At 37.6% G+C, this 22,064-nt stretch overlaps 1 protein-coding gene across 2 annotated transcripts in view; it reads left to right on the forward strand.

Moving 5' to 3' along the window:
- The window catches only part of rreb1b (ras responsive element binding protein 1b), a 63,229-nt gene extending 42,042 nt beyond the window's left edge, over window positions 1-21,187 (forward strand). The window contains exons 3-13 of one of the 2 annotated variants that reach the window (XM_087240740.1): window positions 3,388-3,519; window positions 4,211-4,416; window positions 7,708-7,797; window positions 7,952-8,115; window positions 11,704-11,848; window positions 11,995-12,137; window positions 12,251-12,440; window positions 12,526-15,103; window positions 15,621-15,782; window positions 16,410-17,168; window positions 18,986-21,187. In XM_087240740.1, coding sequence (XP_087096866.1) covers window positions 3,388-3,519; window positions 4,211-4,416; window positions 7,708-7,797; window positions 7,952-8,115; window positions 11,704-11,848; window positions 11,995-12,137; window positions 12,251-12,440; window positions 12,526-15,103; window positions 15,621-15,782; window positions 16,410-17,168; window positions 18,986-19,431 — 5,015 coding nt within the window. In that variant the 3' untranslated portion in view covers window positions 19,432-21,187. The remainder of the gene's footprint in view (window positions 1-3,387; window positions 3,520-4,210; window positions 4,417-7,707; window positions 7,798-7,951; window positions 8,116-11,703; window positions 11,849-11,994; window positions 12,138-12,250; window positions 12,441-12,525; window positions 15,104-15,620; window positions 15,783-16,409; window positions 17,169-18,985) is intronic. The other variant, XM_087240741.1, reaches the window with a different exon arrangement.
- Window positions 21,188-22,064: the final 877 nt, after the last annotated feature.

A 22,064-nucleotide genomic window follows, 5' to 3' on the forward strand; every position in this document is an offset into this window, starting at 1 on the left:
CATCAGTTGAGATGTTTTCTTGACTTTCTTGTACTGTATTTTGGGATGGAACTAAACAGATTTTATACTGACAACATGTAAAGGACCTATTTGTTTCACATTTTAAAGTATTTATTCAGAAATGTACTCATTTATATGTGATCATATTTTTTTATTTATATAGAATTTCTGTGAAAAAGTTTGGTTTGATGTAGAAATAAAGTAACTATTAATAATCACAAGTCCGACGTAAAAATAAAATGTATGTTTAATGATAATGCTAAAGGCTGTCACAGTGGTGCAGTGGGTAGCAAGATCGCCTCAAAGCAAGAAGGTTTTGACCCTTGGCTGGGTCAGTTTGTTTATCTGTGTGGAGTTTGCATGTTCTCCTCATGTTGCAGCTGGAAGGGCATCCAAATCGTAAAACATATGCTGAACAAGTTGGTGGTTCATTCCTCTGGCAACCCCTGATTAATAAAGAGACTAAGCCAAAAAGAAAATAAATGAATGATAATGCGAAAATGAATACTTATGAAAATATATTACTGTAAACAATGCACAAAATAAACAATAATAATCTGAAATGATAGACTTTGTATTTTGTCCATGTGATATATAAGACATAGCGTCACAGCTTTAACATTAACACCTGTATTTAGCATCGTACATTAGTCATTGGATCGACAACATTGCATTTTAATTGTAGTTGTACAAAGGGTGTATTGGAACTGGATGACTTTAGCAGTCGGCGAGTAGCTCTTTTATTTAGAGTGTGGACTTATTCTGCCATATTGCCTGTTGCACATTCTTTATTTTTCTTGCCTTTGTTTTGAGTGATGCAATCACTTTTAACAACGGCAAAGTAATGTATTGTGGCTATTATTAATATTATATTACAATTATTTCCCATGCAAATCAGAAATAACATTTTTCAGAATAGATATTCCAGATTCTAGATTTTTCCATCTGTGACACACCTGAACCTTGTTGATTTCCACAGTAAAACGCACGAAACTTGAATCACATTGCAGAGAATGTGCATCTCTCAGAGTAATATTCAGGACAATCAGATTCTTCCGTCCTCACTTTTCTAACCACTGCAAGTACATGAGCAGAGTTTGGGATGGTGGGAGCTGGGAGGGGGATTTCCTCCCCTCCCCCTTCAGCAGAGATCACACCCATCCACAAACTGCAGTCGGGCCGCATGGTTAGAGTACAGCAGACAAGAGTCTCACAGCAACTTCCTGCTTCGACTCTCAACCCAACCCCCCTGCTGTTCCTCTCTTTACTGCAAAAAAAAAAAAAAACACACACATACACTTCCAAGCTTCTCTTGTGCGAACATGCGGCCAGTTTCTCCACTCTCTTCTTTTCCAGTCCTCTCTCTACACTTTTCTCACATTTCACTTTTCTCGCAGTGTTTTCCTCCATCTCTGCCTCCCCTCCTCCTTTGCTGTCACGTATGTGCCGTTCATCTTTCTCCTCACCCTCACCCTGCACCACCCCCTTCCTCACTGGGACGGGCCTCTCACTGTAGTATCACACTCCCACAGCTGCCTTCAACAGTCCACAGTCGGTGCTGCTCCTGTCTACACTTTTACAGCACACAATACAGTTACTCCGTTCAAAACAAGATTGAAGTCGGTGTAAGATTAATACAATTATGATTCTAAACACGCAATAATTGTGTAGATACTGCTGAAGTTGTAATATCTGTGGCCTGTTTAGAGCTGGTGTTAAGATGTGTTTTTTTTTTTATAGACACATTTTCATTTACACCAGGTGGTTTAATCCATTCACTTTTAACCTGTTTCCGGATTTTTTTAAATAATAGTTTTGAGAGGAGGCTTTAAAGGGGTTAGTTCACTCAAAAATAAAAATTTTGTTATTAATTACTCCCCCTAATGTTGTTCCAATCCAAACCCTTGAGACCTTTGTTCATCTTTGCAATACAAATGAAGATGTTTTAGATGAAATCCAAAAGCTTGCTTGTCCTCCATAGACAGAAACGTCCTCAAAACAGATCCTATGCCTTCAGGAGATCAATCGGAATATTATCAAGCTGCGAGAATACTTTCTGTGTGTGCATAAAACAAAATAAGACTTTATTTAACAGTTTCTTGCACGTTCATTAGAGTGCTGTGCTTGTTATGTGTGTCATTCTTGGTTGCGCCACTAACATATTACCTTTAGGATACACCTGTGCTTTATTTTAAACAGAGGATGCAGCTCAAGGGCACCCTAAAAGCGAGCCCTATACTGACACTGAGAAGAAGAAACTGCTATAATAAGTTGCTATTTGTTTTATGTCTAGTATACAGACACAAACACACACTAAAACATATTTTATATAGACACTCACCAACCACTTTATTAGGTACATCTGTCCGACTGCTCGTTAACACAAATTTCTAATCAGCCAATCACATGGCAGCAACTCAATGCATTTAAGGCATGTAGACATGGTCAAGACGAACTGCTGCAGTTCAAACCGAGCATCAGAATGGGGAAGAAAGGGGATTTAAGTGACTTTGAAGGTGGCATAGTTATTAGTGCCAGACGGGCTGGTCTGAGTATTTCAGAAACTGCTGATCTACTGGGATTTTCACACAGAACCATCTCTAGGGTTTACAGAGAATGGTCCAAAAAAGAGAAAATATCTAGTAAGCCGCAGTTCGGTGGGCACAAATGCCTTGTTGTTGCCAGAGGAGAATGGCCAGACTGGTTCCAGCTGATAGAAAGGCATCAGTAACTCAAATAACCACTTGTTACAATCGAGGGAGAACATGCAAACTCCACACATAAATTCTAACTGACCCAGCCGAGGCTCGAACCAGCGACATTCTTGCCATGAAGCAACAGCACTACCTACTGCTCCACCGCGTCTCCTAATCTTTCATTTGTTGTTAAAAAATTAGTTTCAGACACCATAAAAAATGGCCATGAAAAGGTGTGGACGTTGATTGCTGTGAATCACTGTAGGAGTTTGCCTTTCATATGCAAAAGCATTTAATTGAGTCATCCTTTGTGACTTTCAAAGGTTTGCAGTAGTCAGTTTACTTGTGTTTGCTGCATTATCTAACATACAAAATGTAAGTCTTAACTCATGTTGAGCCTGTGTTGTTAATAGATTACATGCTCCTTATCATCATCGGCTCTGCTTGTTTGCAACATAGTTTGCTCTGTTCTTGAAAGATTGTGTTGAACATTATGAAAATAAAGTTGTGTGTTCTTCTGTATGCCACTCACAAAATGTACATGATTGCACTCAAAAGCTAATTTGTCCTTTGAAATAAATCCGTTATTAATTGTAATAATTTATGCAATGATAAAACCGCTAAGGGAGAGAAATTCATTTGCTGGTTATCTGCGAGTCCTCTGTGAGTAATAAATGTTCTCCGTTTTTAGAAATGGAAAGTGCCTCCCCTGAAAAGACTATCAGCAATGGTGTTGGTGCTGCTGATGGGAATGAACAGTCTCATTTGTCAGAAGAGGCTGTGAACAGTCAGTCGTCCACTTGTACACCAGAACCTGTTGAAGGTAAAATGCCACACTTGCCCTGAAAGATTGTGCCTATAATTACTCACTCTCATGTTTTTCCACAACCAAAACTTTTCATTTTCCAGAGAAATATGTTTTTTTATCCACTTTATTTTATGCACATGTTATGGTGTTGCATAAAAACACTGGATTGAAGCATCAAGAGGTGCAGAAATCATACAAATGAGCATAAAAATTGAGCTTAATTGTAATTTGGATAAGTTTTTATTTATTAATAAGATACTGTATGTGCAAAACCGACAATGAAAAGACATTTGATGAGCATAAACAAATGTGGTTTTGCCTCAAAGGTTGAAATATTTGAATAACTAGGGTTGAAAAATGCTTCAAGAGCAAATCCTTTATGCAATTTTGAAATTTGGCGCATCTTAGAAAGGAAACAATTTTATGCTTGTTCTACGTTGACATTTAGTGACTAAAAATAAAAATCAAACTGGAATATTATGAAAAATTAATGACATTTTAGTCTGCTCCTCCTCCTTGTATTAAAGTTTGCAGGTCATTCCGCAATAATTTTTGGTCCTGTTTTCCTTTTTTCCCATCTAATTACTGATGAATGGCTCTAAAACAGGTGTAAACAAAACACAACATGGTTGATATTACTAGCTGTCATTGTGTTGAAAGCTTTAAAATATAAGAATGTCCTGTTTAGTAATCATGTCATTCCCAGAAGCCGACTTTGATGAAACAGACAAAGCAGCAGATGAAGATGAAGTTGGCGTAAGAACAGAGGAGGAACTGACCTCCATCAACTCCATGATGAGCACTGTGATGAATGTGGGCCAGATCAATGGAGTCGATTCTGGGACCCCCAAAACATCTCCCAGAAACACCAACAAATCACCCTCTGCTGGACGCACTGGGAGACGGAATCAGGTACAGCTGCTCGTGCCTGGCATATGAGTGTGTGCGAACGTAATGTTTTTGTAGATGCTGATGAGCAAGATAGCTAACGTGTTAATGCTTTTCATTCTCTTTGAATGGAGTGACATGGAGGTTGCTGACCTGAATTGTGGGTCTGATGATTCTGTTTAGGTCTGTTGCTTGCAGGAGAAGTTGAAAAGCCTTTTAAGCGCTAATGCAGGCTTCAACCAATCAAATTCCTTTATGCGAATATACTAGTGCAGATACTATCACAATCACATTCGTGCAACACTAGAGAGTAGCCGTACATCAAACTGAAGAAACAGCTTATTATTGCAGTGAGTAATCTCCCGGTGCTTCATGATCTTTATATAGTGCGTAACAATTAAAGCTGGATGTGATTGGTTGTCATCACTATGATGATTGCATCAGCACAAAACTTCAGACACGCCTTCTGGTAATGCTGCTGCTAATTTAAGGCCCAGTTTACACTATTAAGTTTTAGTTTTTAAACGCAATAGTTTTGCTACGATTACACCTTCTGTCCACACTACCAGAAGAAGCAGAATTTTCAAGCACTGAAAACAGCGTTTTGGAGATGCTGAAGAGACCGATTTGGTTCTAAAACGCTGCTGCTCCGTCTCAGTGTGGATGGGGGAAAAAGGAGACATCTGAAAACAGAGTCGTGGCTGCAGAAATTCGCCTATCTGATTTTTCCTCAATATTAAAGTGCACGAAGTTCAGTCTTCCATACTTTCCTTAAGTTCAGACTTCGCAAGTTTTTATATGGAAAACAAACTCCTGAGGACACATCAGGTAAATCTTTAAAGGAAACAGTGTGCTTTATACCATCATTCACTTCACCCTGGATACGTTGGCACTATCTTAACAATAAAATGAAACATGATATAAGGAACTGCCTATTTTTATTTTATTATTAACAACTTAACAGACACCAAAAATGTTGAGACGTCGTGCTGCATATTTATATGACAGTCATCTTCACTGTGAAGGCGATTACATCACTGCGTTCTTTCATTTTCATTGAAAATACGAAACATACCTTTTTTGCTGAATATCAGTTGTAATAATCAATAATGGCCATTATAAAAGTATAACCTACAATAAGTTTATACAATATAGCAATCAGTCATATGTGCAGAATTAGTGTACGTGGTTATATTAATACGATGACTATATTAACTTATCTTTGTGCTCAGCCACAGTACATGTTACCTGAGAACAAGTAATAGACTCAAAAAACTAAAGAGTGGTTAGATAGAAACAAGATGAATTAAACATCACATTTAACAACTATAGTGAGGTGAGATCCAGCGGTATATCCTTGATGAACTCTCCAACGTGAACTGCTCTCATCTAGGGAGGTGTGCTCAAAGCATTCGCTGGCTGCCTGGAGGTCAGGTGTGCGCATATGTTGCAGCACATGCCAGAGTGTGTGTCTGGTCATGTTATGTGCATTTTCATCGGTATAGTGTGGGCAGAGAGCATTTCGGAAATGCTAGGTGAATCGCCAGTGTGGACGTGGATCGTTTTCATTCTAAAACGGCATTTTAAAATTGAAACTTATTAGTGTAAGCGAGGCCTTAATCTAATATTTTTTTAATTATAGCAAATCTTGAATATTGTCCATGTCAATGGTTTAAAATAAAACAGTATTTTATTTAAATAATTTAAATATTTAAAATTATATACTATGTTATATAAATATAGAAATATACAAATATTTAAATGTATTTAATTAAAATCATCATATTTTATCATTTAAAAAGAAATCATACAGAAGTATCTTCTTAGTTTTATTAATATGCATATCCTATAAGATACTTTTTTTTTTTTTAAGTGAAATCCTTGCTGAAAAATCCAGCTTAAATCAGCCTAGGCTGGTTGGCTGGTTTTAGGTGGTTTACCAGTCTGGTTTTAGAGGCGGTTTGGCCAGACGGGAAAATGACCAGCTAAATCCAGCTAAAACCAGCTTGACAGGCCTGGTTTAAGCTGGACATAGCTGGTTTTGGCTGGGCTCCCAGCTTGGCTAGGCTGGTCAAGCTGGTTTTAGCTGGTCATCTCCCAGCCTGTCCAGCTAAAGCTAATTGGGTCAGGAGTTAACAAGCTCTTTTAAGATGACGGTTTGTTTTCAATTCATCAGCCATATTTAGTGCTCTCCCATTTCTCCACAAGTCCTCCATCTCTGCTAGTCTTTTGGAATGGCAGCTACATGAACTCAGTCAAATGAGCAGCAACAAATGGTCCTTGCGTTTTCTCAATCCCCCCTTTGTGTGGGCCGATGCTTGTCTTATGCCTCCAATTAGAGTGCGGGACAGGACTGAAACCCTCTCTGTGGAGAAAACAGGTGTTTGAGAGCCTCAACCCCGTCTGTTCTCCTCTGACTGACTTTCCATACGCTGCTGATTTAGCGATGCTCTGCTGTTGTTGGTCAGACAGATGGAGAGGCCAGTTGTTTCAGCATGTGCCACTGTGACACACGCTGTCTTCATCAGCATCTGCTTTACCTCTCTTGTTTATCTCTCAGTAGGGGGGACAAGTAAATGGGGAGCAGTGTGTGGAGGATTTTATGTGATTTTAGTGTCAAGTGATTACTTGCTATATTTTTCAGGTAGCCTTTTTGTATGAGGTGTAATAATTAACAATTGATAATTTAATATATTATGGCCCCCGTATATATCAACTCTGTACTGGTGACACTTTTGGTACAATTCACTGCACTACAAAAATCAGATTTATAAATCTATTTAGATTTTACATCACAATATTAAATAATGATAACAATAATACAAATAATTATTGTAATAAAATTATTATTTCTATATGTATTAATCTTTTTGTAATTTGGGAATATTTTTTAATTAGAAACATTAACTAAAAATATTTAAAACTCTACATTAAAACTACAAATTTGATTTAAATATCTTCAGCAATACTTATTTTTGTTTAGTTTAATTGATATATTAACTGAGACCAAATAAAACTAGAAACTAAAAACAAAAAATAAACATAAAATCTTATTGAAATAATGGACAAAAATAAATACTGTATTAATATTATAAATATTATTATAATAATTATTATAATATTTAGTTATAATTTTAAAACATTATTAACCTCAATAAAAAATATATGAATAAAAGCAAAATTATAATAATGATACAAACAAAAATTATGCTAATATTTATTTTTTTATATAATTTTATATAACTATTTATATAATTATATAATAAGTAACTAAAACTCATCTCACTAAAAGTCTGGTCTGTGTTTATGTAACAGGAAGTCAAAGATGAACGTTCCAGCTTCATTTGCCCCCTGTGTGACAAAAACTGCATGACGCAGCACCAGCTCACCATGCACATCAGACAGGTGAGTACGCTTCTGTACACAAACCAGAGCATCCCTCATTCACACCTGTTCACACAACCACAACATCAAAATCTGCCTTAAAATGAATCAATCAGAAATTTACTAAAGTAAATAAAGGACGATTGATAAGTGTTTTCACATCTTCTTTCTGCAGCACAACACGGACAGTGGTGGCACTGACCACTCGTGCAGTATTTGCGGAAAGGCTTTGAGTTCGGCCAGCTCTCTGGACCGACACATGCTGGTTCACAGCGGAGAAAGACCATACAAGTGCTCGGTCTGCGGTCAGACATTCACCACCAATGGAAACATGCACAGGTAAATGCTCAGACTGATTTGTTGTTTTTTGTGCCAAAAAGTTGTATTCCTAATTCTTGTTGAGCTGCATGGGCTTTTTATATTAATGTTTATTTATTTGTTTAAATAAACTAAAAATAAAACAAAAGACTAGTAGTAATAATGCTCATTTATATTGATAATAATTGAAATGAAGCTCTTGCAAAAAAAAAAAAAAAAAAAAATATATATATATATATATATATATATATATATATATATATATATATATATATATATATATATATATATATATATATATATATATTTTAATCAGTCATTGTTTTATGATTTTTAAGTAGGATTTTTAAATATGATTTTTAAGTAGGATTTATATGTAAATGTGTGTGTGTGTATATATATATATATATATATATATATATATATATATATATATATATATATATATATATATATATAAAAATGTTTAAATTAATATATATTTGTAACAATATTATAATGCATATTTATGTGTATTAACTACACTATTTCTTTATGAAAAATTGGTCACATTTGAAAACTTAAAAGGATAATAAGGATTTTGGCGTTCCACAGGCCAAACATGAAGCTCTTACATTTGTTAGAACATAAGTGAATTTTCAGTTGAATCCTATTTAGAATTCGAGCGTAACATTGTCTAAATCATACTTTTTGAAGTGGAAGTGCGTGTTTATACTTCATGTAAATAGTGCTCTTCTTGTGTTTTGATCATTGCGCATAGCACATGAAAGTTAGCGGATTTATGTTGTCTAACAATAAAGTTAAAAGATTCAATATAAATTTACACATACATTAACTTTACAAGATCAGTTAGCAAAACAGAAATTGGGGGAAAAAAAACAGAGGGGGCTGATAATTCTGACTTCAACTGTATACATAAATACGCTACTAGCTTAACTACATTTCTTGGTAGCCTCGCTACTTTCTGAATCAAATAGCTTTTCAGTAGCGAATATATTTTTTAGTCAAGTAGCGCAGTAGCATCCACACAAGCTACATTTATCGATCACGGATCAAAAAATGATGGCACCAACAATCACGGAGCTGTGAGGCCGATGTCTAGACGATGAAAGTAAATCCATATGATGGCGAGAATGATGACTACTTTTTCTTTCTTTCCTTGTGACCATACCTTGAGAAGTACATGTTAAGATGGAATAACTTAATTTCTGATGTTGTGCTCAAAGTTTTTATAGTACTACATTATGTAGTGCATTTCATTAATTAAGAGTTGTAAATATATACAATATAATGCTTTTTCCTAAACATTTCTCTTTACTATAAATAACTACAGTATTTTAAATGTGTAACACCTGGTTTTATTGGATGTTTAGTTTTTGCTGTTATATACTATAGTTTCTGTTTGATACAGCATATTAATTGCTGTAAGTAATTGAACTGAACAATTATGTTTCAGTGACAGTTTTATTAATCATTAAGATATGGTTGACTTGGATTTAAGTTGCTTCGAATTTAAAAATTATTAAACTGCAAAAATAGCTAAGATGTAGATAAGCTACTTTTGCCAAGTAGCTTTTAGCTTAGCTTGCTACATTTCCCATAGTAGCTTTTAATGGAGTTAAGCTACATTTTAAGTAGAGTAGCTAATAGCTTAGCTCATTACATTTTTCAAGTAGCTTGCCCAACACTGTACATTTTATATTAACAAATATGTGTTTGTGTTTGTCTATATCTATATGGCTACAACAAATCTGAATGACCTGTAACATAAAAAGGTCCAGCAGCCAGTTGTTCATTGAAATCCCTGGGTGTATCAGTTTTTAGATTATTTTTATTAATTTATTTGCCTGTTGAACTAAAAAAATAACTGTTAGAAATCGGTGGAGGGTAGGGAGGATGAAGGAATGTCTGCATGTGATGTGAGACGGCTGAAGGATATTGATGCCTGCGCAGGCTTCTTTCTTTTATGTCACCTATATTTGGAAAGATGGTTCTGCGTCCAGGGCTTCTCTTTTTGTTTGTGTTGATGGGATGTTCATAGAGGGCTTCTTTGTGCAGTTGAGACATGCAGGCATTCCAGATGGGGGTGGAATAAGTTTTGTATTAGAAAGAGAGGGGTGCTGAACATGTTTTCTTTTTTTTTTCGTATGGCACATTGCAGTTTTAGGGGTAATTTTTAACCTTATCATTTTGTGGATTGCATAACTCAAGAAAAACAACTTTGCCTGGCGGAATGTTGAACAAGCAATTTTTCCCCCCACACTGCCCTCTGGCACTATTGATAAGGCACTGCAGAAGAAAAATACTCAACGGTCCTGCATCAACTTGCAACTTCGAACACCACAAGGTGATTAAGTTGCATGTGACAAGAAATTGCGAAAGCTGGAATTATGGTTGCATGATAGCATTGTTATGCCAGTCGTTATTTTTTAAGTCTATGTGGAATCAGTGTGGTTTTTCTGTTGTGAGTAAGTCAGGCCAGAGACATGAGATGGAACAGGATTCAGGCTGTCAGGGTTGGGTCCACATGTGGGTGACCATCACTCTGCCTCTGTGCTATTAATATCTCTGGCTGCAGAATGTAAAACAAGATTCTTACCACTGGGTCTGCTGACATTTATCCTCCCCTTCCAGTGACACACAGTCAAGAGTTCACAATGGAATAAAAGCAGTTTGTTCAATTTGAAAAGTTGCACACTGCATGTATGCTCTATAGAGTTGAGTTTTTTCATGAAGCACAGCTGCATATAAGCATCAGGGGATTTATATCTGGTTGAACCTGAAAGGTGGGTTTGTTTCTGAGTGTAGGAGGGTGAGGGGTGCACACGTTTCGGCATGTCGTAATGCGACTCCCAGTGCTTTTTACCTCCACATGTTACCTCTGACCCCTGCTGGTCATATTGTTGTATTTAGCCCAACCACGGTCACCTTCTGTATGTTGTTTGCCTTGATTATTTAAGTATTCCCCCAATGGTCATCACATCAAGATGAATGAGGTACAAGAATGAGGTTAAATACTTACAGAAACTCAGTTTAGTTTTAGTTTGTTTCATTGCTTGTATGTAACTGTAATAATATTAAAAATAACCTTATTGATGTACTTCTATAAATGGATATTTTTCATTTATATTTATGTAGCAAATAAAAATCAACACATAATCAATAATTAGATGTTATAATATTATGTAAAAAAAAAAAAAAAAAAAATATATATATATATATATATATATATATATATATATATATATATATATATATATATATATATATATATATAAATTCTGATTATTTTATATTATATATTATAAATATTTATAAATGCTAGCTATTTTTATTTGACAACATTTAGTTTAACATTTTTATTTAGTTACTTTTAGCTTCATTTCCTTTCATTAAAAATATTACTCTTATATTTCATTGAGATAAATTGTGCTAAATATAATATTATATACTCAAATTTCTACTTAGTTAATGTTTAGGTTTCCTGGTTTTGCCTTTGTCATACTCCTCTTTATTGTACGACAAAAGTTGGTCAACTGAAGTAAAGACAAAAATAAAGCAATAGTTTAATAAAGCAATAGACTAAGTTGAGTTATGTTTTTTCTGCAGGCACATGAAAATTCATGAAAAGGATTCAAGCGGTATTCCTACCCCCAGTTCTTCCCCACTAAACAAGCGCAGACGACTCTCCAGCAAGAGGAAACCCAGTGTGGAGGATGAAGGAGAGCAGGCTGAGGAGCCACCAGTTAAAAAGGTACGTTTCAGACTCACTTTTTCCTGATTATTTTTTAGTAAAAGCAGTCAAAGTGAACAAATGATTGAACTCGGACCGGGTTGGGTGGTATAGGACCGGCGGGGTTATACCCACACTTACAAGCAAACAAATCATGCTGTGTTTAGGTGACTTTGATCCAGAAGCTTAAGGAGGATAATTCTGTGAAGAGTGAAGAAGAGGTGTTTCACTGCCCCATCTGCTTTAAGACATTCATCTGTAAAAATGACCTGGAAGCACACATGGAGACACATCCTGACACTACGCTCAGGTAGGCTTCGGATGCATTGTGCCTTGGTATTTGTTTTCTTAGATCATGTCTTTTATATCTAGTTAATCATTAGGTGTTAAAAACTGCATTGTTTTTATTTCTTTTAATTATAGGTGCAACATTTGTTGCATTACCTTTCGCAAACACCGTGGTCTCCTGCGTCATAATGCTGCCATTCATAAACAGCTTCCAACTGACCCCTCTGGGCGACCTTTTATACAGAACAACCCCTCCATCCCACTGGGATTTGGCGATTTAGCTTTCATCGACTTCAGCTGTCAAAAGTTTCCACAAATTGCACAGGTAAGCATAAGATGAGAAATATTTACTGTATCTGTTTTTTTTTTATGATGACTAAAGGTAATTTTGATTGTTTAATTTCTTTAAGGTCTGGTGTGAGACTAACCTGCGCCGATGCTCTAGCAAGTTCCATAAGTTTGTTTGTGAGGACTGCAACAAGGCCTTCCCTATTCAGCAGTCTCTGGATCTTCACAAGTCCTCACATAACTGTAGTGTAGACACCAGCACTGATCCTCAGGAACATAAAGCAGATGCTGTTATAGACGCCCCAAAAGTAAACTCCCATTCCGAGGATTCCAAGGAGGTCAGTGAACTAGCACCACACGTTGACACTACTAGTTCAGATGGGAAGACTGGTTTCATGGAGCGCCTGGGTCTCCAGCACTCCTCCTTGGCCAAGCTAGAGAAATCAGAAGAGCAGATTCAGCAGGAGGTTTTAGACAGCATTCGATTCATTCGCGTTGAGCCACCATCAACAAATCTACCTCAAGAAACCAGCGGCAGTCTTGGTGTCTCAATCCTTGAGCCTGTCTCTCTTCAAGCAATGAACAAGAACACAGCCCTTGGCCTTCTATCGCTACAGCCACTACATGCTGTGGTCAGTAATGGCATGTTTGTCCCAATAAGCGGTCAAACCGCTGTAGAGCTGGCGGATATTGAACAAATCCTCAAAATCGCAACCTCTGTACCACCTCAGATGTCTTTGTCTATGCTTCCCAAAAGTCTGGGTAGTCCTCTTCAAGTGGACCCCAGACAGATTTCTTCTTTAAAACCCAAGTCCTTAATCACTCCCCGATCCAGCATGGGTGCCTCCACACCACCTCCACCTGTCATGAATGCCCAACAGGCCTCATCCGGCAACATCAGTCCTAGCCTTCCACCCCAAACAGGCCAACAAGTGAGAACTGCCAGACAGTCTTCAGCCTCATCCTCATCCTCAACTTCCTCCTCTCCCACCAATTGGGAAACTACTCAACTGGGATCTGATGTCATAGGAAACACGATTATCTCATATGAAACTGGAAAGCAGGAAGAGTTTGACAGCAAAGAGAAGGACATGAGAGTTGTCCCCAAAAAGACAGCTAAGACTGAATACCCTTGTCGGTTCTGCAAAGAAGTATTCTCTTTCTTAGGTGGCCTCCAGGCTCATATGCGTCACCATTTGGGAGCATCCCCATATCAGTGCACCATTTGTAGCTACGCTGCTCCTGACAAAGCGACACTGATTCGACATCTCAGAACACACAGTGGTGAGCGGCCATACGTCTGTCGCCTCTGTCACTACCCTTTCACTGTGAAAGCCAACTGCGAGCGCCATTTGCGCAAGAAGCACATGAAGAACACACGCAAGGACATCGAGAAAAACATTGAGTATGTAACCACCTCCTCGAGCATAAGCAGTGTAATTGGAGGCACCACACTAGACCTCCTTGATACAACCAATGCTGGCAACACATCTTGTCGATATTGTGGGGAGGACCTTAAGAACTACCGGGCCCTTCAGATTCACCTGCGAACTCACAATGGATGTCAAAAGAAACCATTTGAGTGCAGGCAATGTGGGGCGACATTTCTCGCTAAAAGGAACTGTATTCACCATTTGCTGAAACACCACCCAGATGTGCCAGAAAGGGAAATTGAGGAGCACATCAAAAGTCTTGTACCAGTTGGAGAAGTCAATGCTCAAACCAACACTTCAGCCACAAATGGGCTGGTTAACAGCTCCGTTTCCCAGAATGTAGGTACCTTCTCTGGACCTGTTGAGGAGCAGGAACAACCTTTGGATTTCTCTAGCAAATCTCAGAAAACAATGCCTTCAGTCGTTAAAATTGAAGGAGCAGCATCTCCTCTGTTAAATGACTGTTCTATGGAGCCCATTGACCTCTCAATACCCAAGGATCCAGAGAAGAAGAAAATGAGGAAAGAAGTTCCCCAGAATTATCAAGAGCTCATTAAAGAAAAGACTTCAGAAACAGCCCCTGGACTTCTCGCAGCTATTCCGGTCTCCATTCCTAGCCTAGCCTCAGTTCTATCCAGTGACATTACTAAGCCTTATACTCGCTTAAAGCCCCTGCTACCAAAACCATCTTCTGCTTCTAGTACTGCGGAAATGGCACCACTGGCCTCTATTGCTCAGATTATCTCATCTGTTTCAGCTACCCCAGTGCTTATCGAAACAGGAATGGATGCAAAAAACTGTATTAGTGCAGTGGATTTTAAAACACTAAGTGAAAACAAGAGTCCCATAGGCACCACTAAACTGGATTCCGTGCTGAATGGGTCTCCTGATAACTCAAAGAAAAGAGGCAAGAAGAGAGTGTTTCAGGAGGAGATCTGTGATTCGAGAATAGCTGTGGGCAGTGGGATTGACCTGGAGTCAAGTGGCGAGTTTCCCAGTGTAGAGAAAATGTTGGCTACTACTGATGCAAATAAGTTCAGTCCCTACCTGCAACCCAATCAGATGGAGCCAATGATGGAGGAAAAAGAGAAGCAGTCAGCTGACGAGGAGGTGAAGGAAATACGAGAAGACAAACCAAAGAAACCTCCACAGAACAAAGGAAAGAAAAATGCTTATTCCAATTCAGTGCAGAAAATGACCTGCCCCTACTGCCCTCGATTGTTTCCGTGGGCCAGCTCATTGCAAAGGCATATGCTAACACACACAGGTGAGACGGAGTTTGAGGTTTGTAAATTAGGACCATGACCCATAAAGCCATTTATTCACATTTTTATTTAATCTTTCCTACTATGCAGTGAGCAAAACAACTGGCCTAGGAATTTTACATTTTAGTAATTTAAAGTAAAATGACATTTTTACATTCTAGAATTGGTTTAGATGTGTTTGATCAGGGTTGGAGCTGAACTCTGCAGGAAGGTAGATCTCCTGGAACAGGGTTGACCAACCTTTTCTTATTGAGCACTTAACAACATTAAAATAAGCATAGGTGCCAGTAGCCTAGTGGGCAAGTTCAAGTCCCAACTCGAGGACCTTTTCCAATCTCACTCACTCTCTCTACCTGTCATCACATTGTCCTGGCAAAATAAAGACAAAAATGTCCCCTTGAAAATTTTATCTTTACAAATAAGCATTTTTGACCAATTTTGATGTTATTGTGCAACCCTAGTAACTTTAACACTTTTAAAATACTTCAGATGTTAAAGTTTTGTGCATTGATTTTGTAGGTCAGAAGCCGTACCCTTGTCCTCAGTGTGACTCGTTCTTCTCCACCAAGTCAAACTGTGAGCGACACCTGCTTCGCAAACATGGAGTCTCGAATCGGGCACTTCAAAACAGTGGATCTCGACTCAAACCTAAGACAGATGAAGAATCCTTAGGAAGCACAGGTATGATTGATTAGCCCCATTTTTATATTTTACAAATGTAGTGCTGATTGTCTTAAAGACACATTATGAATGCTTTTTCATTAAAATATCAAAACCCCACTACAACAGTATTATATATTTTGCTGACTTAGGATGTAACAAAAAAACGACAACTCCCATGATTCCACAATGAGGCCCAACATAATCAGAATACAGATTTCTTTGTTGTGAATATGCACCCTCTATTGCAGAGGAGGCCAAACTCAGTCTTGGAGGGCCGGTGTCCTGCAGAGGTTAGCTCCAACTTGCCTAAACACACCTGTCTGGACATTTCTAGTGCACAAAAGCTTGATTAGCTGGTTCAGGTGTGTCTGATTGGGGTTAGAGCTAAACTCTGCAAGACAATCCAGGCTAGAGTTTGGGCACCCCTGCTCTAGCGGTCTTTAAGTGTATAGCATTATTGATTCAATCAAGATTATGTTTCCTATCAAAATCTATATTAATTAAAATGTTGAGGCCTTTTCGTGCTTCAGATGTAATGCTTGGTATACTGTTCATCAACAACATCTTTCATCTATCACATTACTGTGTGGTTGAGCATACAAATTAGTGTGTGTAGAGCGTAACAAGCTCTTTTTGACTTTGTAGAAAGTGTATGCGACACTGAACATCCTGTAGCCGAAGGTACTATGGATCTGAGCTCTGTCAACACCAAACAAGAAGAATCTCCAGAAGCGCCAGAACAAACAGGAAAATCAGCCCCTGAACAAGCAGACAGCAGCACGGATCCAAACCAAACTCAGCCAGCTGAGGAAAATCCTGAGATGGTGGAAAAAGATGATGATGATGATGATGATGATTCTCAAAGCAGCATGAGTCATGAAATGAGCCTTGTCAGCAATCTTGTAGTAGATGTCCAGCTTTCTGGAGAGGAGCAGCACCAGTCTAAATCAGCCCCTAAAGTGGTTTCCCCTCCAGATGAGTTCCCACACACATGTGCCTCCTGTAAGAAGACCTTTCGTCATGCAGCCACTCTGAGCCGACACCAGAAAACCCACCTTCAGGAGGTCCAGCCAGAGGATGGAGCCAAGAAGGGAAGACGCCAAGCTCCTCCACAAAATCCAATTCCAGTACCAAGTAAAGAGATGGAGCAGGACGCAAAGTCAGAAGATGATGAAAAGGAGGAGAACAGCAGCTGTGTGGAAAGTGGTGTTGATGAGGAAGAGAAGGAGAGGGAAGATATGAGTGAAGATGAAGAAGAGACTCCTTCCTCAGAGCTCCAGGCCTTAGAAGAGGAGGGCAACTCAACCAGAGGCAAAGCAGATAAGAGGAAGAAGATCTGCACCGTGTGCAGCAAACGCTTCTGGAGCCTGCAAGACTTGACTAGACACATGCGCTCACATACTGGTAAGCACTGGAGCTTCTGAGGCCCTAAACTTATAAATGTGACCTCTTTGATAATTTGGATATTTTTGTATAGATATGCGCATATGTTGTCTGTCCAAATCTAATTATTTGAGTATCCCACAGGGTCAAGTTTGGAATTAATAGAATTATTTTACCAAGGATTTGTTTTTTTATGTGTTATTATTATTATTTATTTAAATGCACAAAAGCGATTTTAGGTTTTAAATGTAAGTATATTATTCACGGGAATAAGAATCTGCACATGTTTATGCAGGGTAAAAAGCAAAAACCGTTACTAATGCATCATCAGAGGCCACAAAAAGTACAAAGGGCAAAGTACAAAACACAAAAGAAGAGCAAAAAAGTTTACAGCACACCACCTACAGACATGTACATATGAAAAAGTACAAAATGTTGTTTTCATGATTATATTGCATTTATAATCATAAAATCCATATCTACTTCAGTGTCTGTGTATGACCAAAAAACAACTCAAAGACAATTCTTTATTCATTCCTAACGGACTTCCAAATGTAAGCATGTTTAATATTTCAGTTTTCTATTTGTCAATATTCCCTGTACAGAATCAACATTGAGTTTTATAGGCCACCGTTATGGCAGTAAACATAAAGTGCAAGTTTTAAGAAAAACTGAGAACAAAAGCAAACTATGGGGGTACTCTCACCAGGGAGAGATGCCTTAAACCGTGCCAAAGTGTGGTTGTTCCTCCTCCCCTCTCCCCCAGCGGCCTGCACTCACTCTGCATCTTTACAATCCGAACCTTATGTCATCATGATGCGACTGTTCAGTTTAACAGGAAGAGAAGTGCTCTTGCTCAGCACAGAGGGGATTGTTTTAGTTATATAATTTTAGTTGTTTGGGATCCAGTGACACACAGTCTAATATTTTGCTGAACAGATCCACAACTTTTGACGCTCATAAATTATTTTAAAAGTCATTGTGCTGCGCGTATTAAAAGGTTTGCTGAAGGTGCATCTGTTGTGCAGTGAGGGTTTTGTGTCTTTCATAAGCTACGACAGTTTGCGTTCATTGAAAAGTAAGAGGGATTTATAAAGCCATATGAAACAGTCCCTTAAAGTGACGTCACGTCTTCAGTTTCGGGCTCAGGTGCGCTTCGCACTCACACTACAAGCGTACCACAAAGTGTACCTACATAGCTTCACTGAACCGTGCTCTGGCACACCTCTTCCAACCGGGCTAGGGCCGGCCAACTGAACCATGCCTAGGCCCGATTCTGAACACTTGTCAAACAAACTAGGAAACGCACCCCGGCATAGTTTGGCACCCTAAATCTGCAAAAATAATAGATCGCAACATTAAAAAAAAGACATTTGCTGTTTGTTCTAACTTAAATCTGTAAAGTTCTTTCTTCGTTTACTCAGCTTTGACTTGTTCCAAACCATAATATCACCATTGTAAAAACAAAATACCTTCATAAAAACAAAATAATTCTTCAAAAATACCTTCTTTTGTGTTCAACTGAACAAAAATATATAAACCAGACTGGTTTGGAACAAGGGTGACAAATTTTCATTTATACATGAACTATCCCTTAATAGGTGGACATTTTATTATTCATAACTTTGAACACAGACAATAGACAAAATAAAATTTTCCAGTCTTATTTTTCATCTGTAGAGAGGCTGATTGCTCACACAATCAAATGAAGTACACTTTTAAAATTTCTGTTCAACTATAACAGTTTGTATAAGGCTGCAATGTTAACAAAGCTTAATTGTCATTGTCTTATAGGTTTAAATAATGGTTGATGGAACTAAAATGACTTTTTATTGTAGGTGAGCGACCTTATAAGTGCCAAACCTGTCATCGTACCTTCACCCTGAAGCACAGTCTGGTACGGCACCAACGCGTCCACCAGAAACCATCAGATGAAAAAGGGAGCGATGACGCAGAAATGAACGAAGAAACGGATGGAGCAAAAGATGAAGCTGGAGTGCTGGAGGAGAAAGAGTTCAATGAAGCTGTTCAGAGTGAGGCTGAACACAAAGAGGAAGAGATTGGCGGACGCATGGAGGAAGACGATGCCAAGCAGCTTCCTGAAGAAACATCCATGGGGGTGAATTCTGCCGAAGAAGCTCTGCCGGATGAGGACGAACAGGAAGAACAACAAACCGAGGAACCGTCAGAAGAGGCCCGATCAGGCTGTGACCCAGAACCTGCAAAAACCAGCAACCACAGCTGTACAGCGGCTCAGGAAGACACAGAGATGCCCGCTCAGTGAATAGATCATTCACTGTCCATTTTGTGCCATAGTTTATCAAGCTTCCACAAACACTATAAGTGACAAAACCTGGCAATATGCTTTTTGTCTTACACAGTATGCATGAAAGAAGGACAGTTTTTGAAACCTTAATGCCTTTTTTCTTTCTTCTAAAGATCTGGATCAACACATAACTGGACAGTAGCTATTTTAATCCTATTTATATGATTTTTAATGAATCATATAAAGCCTTTATATCAATAAATTAGCATTTGTATGACGAACAGAAGATTTATATATCAGCATTAAATTGTGTTATTTTTAAGTGAGTTCCTGTATGTTTTTAGTATCTGTATTTGACTTCAATTTTTGTTTGAATTTTCTTTCTTTTTTTGTTGTCTTGAAGTGCCTGGCTAGTTTTCATTATTAAGATTGGCTGACTACATTATGCATCAAATTTTGTCATTTGTATTTTGCTTGATCATCAGCCAATCAAATTTCTTGGCAATATTTGCCTGTTCTTTGTATATTATCCTTCATCTTTGAGCCTCATTGTTGACAAATGATGCCCGACTCGACGTGTATAAATGGCTGGAAGTCTTGAAACAGCGCCGTCTGGTGGTGTGAAGTGTGAAGTATTATGTTAAACAAGGCTTTTGCGTTGGAAAAAAAAAGTCGCGGTAGTATGTATTTAATGTCAGTGTGATTCAGACAACGTTTGATGTATCTTTAAAGCGTGATTAATGTTTGCCTTTTGGGGGTTGTGTTTGTACTGGAAATTTTCTTTCAAATTCAGTTTGACTTCAACACAGGTGTTCACACTAAAACTCAAACACCTGTTAAGGAATCTAAAATACTAGAAGAAATATCCGTCTTCCATCAAATAAACTGTTTTACAACAGTGATTGCAATAAAGTGACTAATAAGGGCACTTGAATAACACACTTCATTTGCGATTGAGCAGATTTGACTGAAGTGAGCCTAAAATCGGCATTGTAAATGAACTGGTCTTTGCGTTTGTCGAGAAACACATTTACCTTTTTTTTCTTCTTTGTGTTATGATGTTTGTACTTCATACATAGACAAGCATAAACACTGAACAATTTATGCAGGTATTTATTGACCAGTCTGAAGAGTGTGGTTATAGTTTTGACAAGCCATGTAGAATCCAGTTTTTGCAAATCAAAAAAAAAGTTTGACCTTCATTGAGGTTCTTCTGTTGCTTTTTAGATACTTTGTACATTGAGAAACGTTAGGTTATTATATCGTTTGTGTGTCCTTTTATTTGTCTTCTAATGAAACTTTCAACCAATTCAAATATCCTTTGATTGGAGAGCATTGAATCACAGAGTATAATTCGGTGGGATTGACAGTATAATTAAAAAAATTATATATATATATATATTACTTTTGCATGTTAATCTAATTTGAATTACTGAGTTATTCTCTTTCTCAGGGGCTTTTCAAAATCATCATATGTTTTTTATGTAAATAATCTGTCTGGTGTATGAAATCCGAGCTCTGTTCTTTACACTACAGTTTAGAGCGTTTCACTGAATGTGGTCATATTTATGTTTAGGCTACCAAACCTTTTCTTCAAGTAGTCGTTATGTCATTAATCCAGATGTCCTCATCCATGTCAGGTGGATTACAAAAATCTGTCAGATCAATTCAGATGTAGACAACTTGTTGATTTTGCTTTTTCACCATGCTGTTCAACCCTGTAAAGTCAATATATCATCCAATCAATAAATGTACACTAAGAAAGAGTGAGAAATCAAGTTCTGTTTCTTTTTTCTGTCAACAATCTTCTCAATTAAAAACAAGTGTAAAAATGAGCAAAGTTTGGGTATTTTATTTTAGTTTATTAAGCTTTTTAAAAAGTCTGGTGCCAGTAAACAGGAGCCAATGGAAGCACTGGTTTATATTATTCATTCATTTCCCTCTGACTCAGTCTTTTTATTCATCATGGGTCGTCACAGTGGAATGAACCACCATCTTATCCAGTATGTTTTACACAGTGGATGCCCTTCTAGCCATAGCCTAGCACTGGGAAACATCCAGACACACTCAGGCACACACATACACTATGGCCAATTTAGTTGGGGCGTTTGGGTGGTTCGAAAAACCCACCGCCCTTCTGACAAAGTCCTAAATATGGCCCCTATGAGCTCATTTGTCTCATTTTTGACTGTATGTCTTCATGAATGGTTAAATAAACTATAGAAAAAGGCTTTTCAGACAAATTCTGACTGAGGAAATGAGCTGGCCGGTTGGTTATTTGCCTATAGGCTACAATTTTTAATTTAAAACAAGTTTTAAAAGATTGCCTTTTTTGTTTGTGTTTGTTTTTTTATGAAGAATGAAAATACATTACCATTTAAAAATAAGTATTTTTTCATATTTCTTAAATTCTAATCTCAATACATTATAAAACTAACAAATCCTAAAAAAGGAACAAAAAATTGTACGATATGCACTTTGACAAAAATGTAGGAAGTATTTTTGTTGCATCAAATAGTGTGGTAATGATAACCAACCAACAAGCAAATACAACATAAATTAGTGCTTAAAATATGATTTATATACATATTTTATTCACATTTAAGCACTAATATATACACATCGGCCTACAGCCATTTAATAGACTGGCT

The sequence above is a fragment of the Danio rerio genome, chromosome 2, assembly GCF_052040795.2.
Source record: "Danio rerio strain M-AB ecotype USA chromosome 2, GRCz13ab, whole genome shotgun sequence".
Classification (NCBI taxonomy): domain Eukaryota; kingdom Metazoa; phylum Chordata; class Actinopteri; order Cypriniformes; family Danionidae; genus Danio; species Danio rerio.